The sequence below is a fragment of the Pleuronectes platessa genome, chromosome 12 (assembly GCF_947347685.1).
Source record: "Pleuronectes platessa chromosome 12, fPlePla1.1, whole genome shotgun sequence".
In the NCBI taxonomy this organism is placed as follows: domain Eukaryota; kingdom Metazoa; phylum Chordata; class Actinopteri; order Pleuronectiformes; family Pleuronectidae; genus Pleuronectes; species Pleuronectes platessa.
In genome coordinates, this window is record NC_070637.1 from 20,591,104 (window position 1) to 20,597,806 (window position 6,703).

Genomic DNA, 6,703 nt, shown 5'->3' on the forward strand with positions numbered 1-6,703 from the left:
GGTGTTTTTTATTTTGCTGCTGAGAAGAGACGAGTCAGCGTGAAGAGGAGCTCTGGGGTTTTATTCGTCAAGCAGATCATGCAACAAGTACCATCGGCATAAAGGTCACATCCACAGACTTTTGCAACTGAGAAATAGACTCACTTCTTCACAGTGAAGTGAACGAACAAGGTCTCACATGGCTGCACTTTACAAATCATGATCACAGTGTTGGAGTAACTATATTGGACCTTGTGGGTATGACAGAAAAATTACATTAAAAGAAACTGGGTCGTGAAGTCTTGCACACGTTGGATCTGCGATAAGTCAATAACATTGTTCAAGTTCAAACATTGACTATAAATAAAGATGGACGACATTACAGCTCCCAAAAGGGAAGCCAAAGAGTCTCGATTTCAGTGAAGGTCAGGAACAGGACTTGGTCCAAACAAAAATCTAATTTAAGTCAAATATTGTTTTCTTAATGAAGGTTTCTGTCATTTCATTTCTTCACAAATTTACACACTTTAGGGAAAGTGGACAAAAAACCATCCCTGAATCTTCTTCTTTAATTAGAATCTGCACCGAAATGTAATTGTTCTTCCCAGGTCCCGACCCGATCCGTTCACAGGAAACAAATGAAAATGTAAAAACTATAATGATGACAAAAATAATAAATAGGCTAAACATTAGTTGACATTTAACTGGACGTCCACTCACTGGTGAGGAAAAGGCTGGTGATAGGATCTTGACCTTTAACCTCCACAGCTCGGACCTTTAATGCTTTGAGTGATAAAGTGCAGCACTTTCATTTGCACAGATTTTTGTGGCAGCCGTCGAGGTAGCGCCTGATGGTTGAAACTGAAGGATGACAGGTCCGCTCGTCCACCGTGTCGCTCGTCTGCAGGAAGTGAGAAGACGAGAGAGAGGGAGAAGGAGACAGAGGTGGGACAAGATTGATGAGAAGCACAAAAGGAAAAAAAGTGTTACACTGTTCTACACGTCCGTGTGCGCAGATCTAAAAATAGTGCAGAGGGTGGGGTGAGGTAATTATAGTCATTGTGGAGAAAAGATTTCTCCTGCAGGAGTTTCATTCTCCCTCCCTCCCTCTGTCCAAACCGCCGCCGGCCTTTGTTACACGACAGCTGATACTTGACTTCTCACTGGTTGGTCTTTTGTTACACCTGAGACAGGTCACCTTTCACTTTCTAACGATACTGTCCAACTCATCTGAGACACACACACACACACACACACACACACACACACACACACAGACACACAAACACACACAGACATGAAACTTGGTGGAAGGATGGGACCTGGGCCCGGAAAAGCACAGATCCAAAGAGACTCATCCTGGATTCACTTTCTTCAGCTTTGTGAGATCGGACATTTGGGCATTTTCACCAATTTCCCAGACAATAATTCATTCATTCAATTAATTCAGTCATAAGTAGAGGACTGATTTGACTGAGTTCAGAACTGAAGGGGCCTTGGTGGAGGTGCATTCTACTGACAGACGTTCTCTTCAAGCCTCTCTTCATCTCTGACCTTTCAGTTCCCTATTGACTTGTACACAGAGATTCTGGGGCAGAGGCTGTGATCTGTCCCTCAGAAGCTGGAAGCCAGAGGAGTCAGAGCGATGGAGTCAGGACCCCGAGGCTCTGCAACAGTCTGCCTGAGGGACTCAGGTCGTCGGCTGTCTAAACCATTTTCTCAGACTTTTATCTGAGAGTCTTTAATACTAATATTCTTACATACTATTTTTATTTTTATTAACTTTTTATATTTGTTTGACCCAAGTATTTACCCAAGCTTTTGGTGAGTTTATATTTGGTCGCAGCAACAAAACCCATTTTCTCCAAAATATCAACAAATTATTTCCTATTATATTCTAAAATTTTCTTTCTGTGTCCTTTCTGTGTGTGTGTGTGTGTGTGTGTGTGTGTGTGTCTCTTCCTACCTGTGTGCACTCAGAGCGTAGTGGCACACTTCACAAGGCTCCTTTCGCTGTTCATGTCCTGGAAGGGGATCTCGACCTCGGCCTGGACGCAGTACTTTGTTTTGGGCTTCAGCTCCTTCAGGGTCAGTTTTTTGGAACAGCACTTCATCTCAGACACCTCCTGCAGAGAGAGAGAGCGAGAGAGAGAGAGAGAGAGAGAGAGAGAGAGAGAGAATGTCCACATTAAACATTAAGTGATGATGTACAGTTGATTGATTGCTTGTTTTCTATCAAGAACACATTGTGTGTTTGTGTGTGTGTGTGTGTGTGTGTGTGTGTACCTCCTCTCCACTGGGGTGTATGAGGTAGATGTTGTAGAACAGACTGCTGTGCATCTTCTGCACCAGCGGTCGGGGGGGCTTCACCCGGACCACAATCCCTTGCTCTGTGACATGCAGCCGCAGGAAGGGTCGGCTGATTGTAGCTGCAGACAGACGGATCAGGATTAAGAATTTAAATGACACACAAAAGCAAGGAGATGGAAGAGTGACGAACAGAAGGAGGAAGCAGACATTACTTTATCTGTGCTTTTGTTTTTACCTCGGAAAACATTTTCTTTAAATGATTTTTCATTTAAATCAACTTTACTGTACAAATAATCTAGTAAATTATACTTTAAAAGTAGATTTACTTAAAAAATGAAGCCTTAAATCATAGGAAAGGTGTCATGGAGGAAGAGGAGGAACACGAAGAAGAAGAGGAGGAGGAAGAAGAAGTGAATGAGGAGGAGGAGAAGAAGAGGAGCAGCAGCAGCAAGAGGAGGTGAAGAAGAGGAGGACGAAGAAGAACTGAATGAGGAGGAGAAGTAAGAGGAGCAGCAGCAGCAAGAGGAGGAGAAGAAGAGGAGGTCGAAGATGAACTGAATGAGGAGGAGAAGGAAGAGGAGCAGCAGCAGCAAGAGGAGGAGAAGAAGAGGAGGTCGAAGATGAACTGAATGAGGAGGAGAAGGAAGAGGAGCAGCAGCAGCAAGAGGAGGAGAAGAAGAGGAGGAGGAAGAAGAACTGAATGAGGAGGAGAAGGAAGAGGAGCAGCAGCAGCAAGAGGAGGAGAAGAAGAGGGAGGAGGAGGTGTCACCACTCACTGTCCCAGCGGGGGCTGAATCTGGGGGAGAGGGCCCAGGCTGACTTGTTTGAGGGCAGAGAGGAGGCGTGAACTCTGGCGTAGTACCACTCCCTGGGGTCAGAGGTCACGTTACTGAGGTCACACTCAGGCTTCTGGATCCCCTGACAACCGTCCACATCCAACCACTCAGGCTCCCCGTAACTGAGGGGAGGAGGGGCAAACACAGGGAGAGGGGGGTCAAAGGTCAGAGGTGGCAATGACACCAGATAGGTGTCGCACTGGAGCAGCTGAATGTGGAACCATAACAACGTGTCAAAGGCTTCAGATTAAAGGTGAAATATATATGTTTTGTGTGTGTGTGTGTGTGTGGCTGTGTGTGTGTGTCTGAGAGTGAGAGAGTGTGTGGTTGTGTGTATGTGTTTGAGAGAGATAGTGTTTGAGTGTGTTTGTGTGTGTGTGTGTGTGTCTGATAGAGAGAGAGTGTGTGGTTGTGTGTGTGTGTTTGCGAGAGACAGTGTTTGTGTGTGTGTGTGTGTGTGTGTGTGTGTGTGTGTGTGTGTGTGTGTGTCTGTGTGTGTGTGTGTGTCTGAGAGAGAGAGAGTGTGTGGTTGTGTATGTGTGTGTTTGAGAGAGACAGTGTTGGAGTGTGTTTGTTTGTTAGTGTTTGTGTGTGTCTGTGTGTGCCTGTGTCTGAGAGAGAGAGAGTGTGTGGTTGTGTAGGTGTGTGTTTGAGAGAGACAGTGTTGGAGTGTGTTTGTGTGTGTGTGTGTGTGTGTGTCTGAGAGAGAGAGAGAGAGTGTGTGGTTGTGTGTGTGTGTGTTTGCGAGAGACAGTGTTTGTGTGTGTGTGTCTGAGAGAGAGAGAGAGTGTGTGGTTGTGTATGTGTGTGTTTCAGAGAGACAGTGTTGGATTGTGTTATTGTGTTTGTGTGTTAGTGTGTGTGTGTGTGTGTCTGAGAGAGAGAGTGTGTGGTTGGGTGTGTGTGTCTGAGAGGGACAGTGTTTAAGCGTGTGTGTGTCTGAGAGGGTAAGTGTTTGAGTGTGTGTGTGTGTGTGTGTCTGTGTGTGTGTGTGTGAGTGTGTGTGTGTGTGAGTGTGTGTGTGTGTGTGTGTGTGTGTGTGTGTGTGTGTGTGTGTGTGTGTGTGTGTGTGTGTGTGTGTGTGAGTGTGTGTTTGTGTGTCGTCTCACATCTTCCACTGGATGTAGTATTTCAGCGAGGTCTTGTTTGTGGGCGGAGTCCAGAGCAGAACGTTCTGATAGTCCACAGAGTCGAACCTCACCTGAGCAGGTGGAGCGAGCGTCACTGCCAAACAGGAAGTGATCGATTATTGGCTGTGGTGGTTTATGAGCAGATCCAATCGTCAATCACGGACACGAGGAAAATTTAAAAGAGCTTTTGAAGTAATAAATATAGTTTTCATTATACAGCCGAGCAGAGCTGGTCAAGTACAGATAAGGGAAGATGTAGTTTAAAGCTGTAGTTTTACACTGAATAAATGTGAAAGGACCAAAACTGACAAACTTTGGGTTAAAATGTACAAAAATGCAGAAATACATAATAACTATAAATACAGTTACTTATATATTTCAGCATTTATTCATCCATTCATTTATCTAGATTTGTATTATCTGTATTTGTGAAAGTACATAAACGGTACTAACATGTTAAATGAAACTGTTCCATCCTCATTTGGATACACACAGTTTATAAGGATGAGTGATGTTTCATTAAGAAAAATAATAATCTTCTTTTAATCGTTCTGGTCGGAACAAGGGCTTTTAATTCTTAGAAAGATTTTGAACTATTGTTCCTGAAAACACACAAGTTATTTCCTTTAAATGCTCCAGCCTGTTACACACATTACTCTCATCACGTCAAGGCCTAAAGTAAGTTAAGTTTCTCCTCCTCTTCTTCACTCTAACACAAGTTTAAAATCTCCCTGTGGTAAATCTCCTGTGATACTGGAACAGATCTGAAGTTTTCACCTTGTGCAGCGACGCAGACTCCCAGGTTCCCCAGCATCACGGCTCCGAGCAGCAGACGAGTCATGATGTCGATGATGGGAAATACACTCACACACAAACACACACAACTTGAGCCAAACTGGACTGATTCTGCCCCGGGCAACCTCGGCCTTTAACCAGGTTCCAACTTCCCCCTTTTGTGTTTATTGCAAACACAACCTACACACTGAGGCCGCGTCACATCCACCAACGCTCATTATACATTTTCCTTTTTACAGAAGTGCCGTGTACCCACGACAGCTTTCGTCACAGCTGGGTCACTTTACACATGTTCCAGTCTGTGTTGCGATAGTGTGCATGTCTACGTAGAGACTCCAACGCCTCGTGATGCGTTCACTGACTCGACAGTTACAATAAAGACGAGTCCTTCCTGGATTTTATTTCCTGGCGTCTTAGGTTCCTGATACCGACAGGTGGAATTTCAGACACGTCACAGAGTCACAAACAATAAAACAACCGATGTCTCATAGTTCTTGTATCATACAATACCTGTTAATACTGTACTATTACATATATATTTCTTACTGTACATATCTATTTATTTACATTCCACTTTAAATACGCATACTCTGCACTTTACTGCCTTTTTTTTGCACTTCTGGTTAGATGCTAAACTGCATTTCGTTGTATAAGTACTTGTACTGTGCAATGACAATAAAGTTGAATCTAATCTAATCATCTAATTTGACTATTCCTTCCTCAACATGTTTCTTTAGGTCGTATTCCACTAATGCAACATTAACTAGAGTGTGAACATTTCCCCGTTTAATGCATGTTTCTAAAAGGGTCTGTGATTGGAAGAAAAAGCTTAAATCTAACTGGCTAAACTGGCCAATTTTATACACAAGATAAAAGAGGATAGAAAAGTATATATTTTTTAAATTGCAAGCTTTCGTCCAGAGACATCCGTCACAACATGAACCAGTTTCTTGGTTTCTGACCAAAATAGAGTGTAATTAGTTTTTATAAACAACCAAAGCAAAAAAATGTTTAAAGCAAACCTGAACCCAAAAGGAATTGCGAATGCTTTTCGATCTAATTTGAATTTGATTGATGTGTTTCCTCATTGAGCTTCAATTTGTTTCGCTTCTTGTTCCTCTTCAGGTTCGCTGTGCGGCTTCAGGTTATGTCTGGTTATATTAATTTGTTACCGTAACCAGACATAACTATCTGCGGTTCAACCTCTTCACTGGAAACGTCAGTGGTTACAGGAAATGTGTTTCATAATGACCAGTAACCAACATCCAGCTGTTAGAGAGAGAGAGAGAGAGAGAGAGAGAGAGAGAGAGAGAGAGGAGGCCTCTAACCAGAAGGTCGGCGGTTCGATCCCAGACTTCCCCATCTGCATGCCAAGGTGTCCTTGGGCATGACCCTGAATTACCCCTCATAGAAAAAGGGCAGCCCATAGATGCACTGTATGTGTGTGAATGTAAAAACTGTCCAGTACAGTACCTTGAGTGTTCATGAAGAAAATCTCTATATGAACTGTTTACACACATTATTTATCATCTTATCCACCCATTGTCCCCGTTTCTGCTTGATTTTATCATCTTTATTCTAATCATCTTGTTAATGGGTTAATATTTCCAGGCGCAAGCGACTTTATATTAATTTTGATTCAGAATATTAACC

The 6,703-nt window shown here is 43.3% G+C and overlaps 1 protein-coding gene across 1 annotated transcript; it reads right to left on the reverse strand.

Annotated features, from left to right (window-relative positions):
- Window positions 1-42: 42 nt before the first annotated feature.
- il22ra2 (interleukin 22 receptor, alpha 2) lies at window positions 43-5,251 on the reverse strand. Its single transcript, XM_053436530.1, has 6 exons — window positions 5,033-5,251; window positions 4,235-4,349; window positions 3,066-3,247; window positions 2,266-2,408; window positions 1,946-2,105; window positions 43-880 (listed from the first exon to the last, which is right to left on the reverse strand). Exons 1-5 carry the CDS (start codon window positions 5,094-5,096, stop codon window positions 1,956-1,958), a joined length of 654 nt encoding a protein of 217 aa, XP_053292505.1. The 5' UTR covers window positions 5,097-5,251; the 3' UTR covers window positions 43-880; window positions 1,946-1,955.
- Between the last annotated feature and the right edge of the window lie 1,452 nt (window positions 5,252-6,703).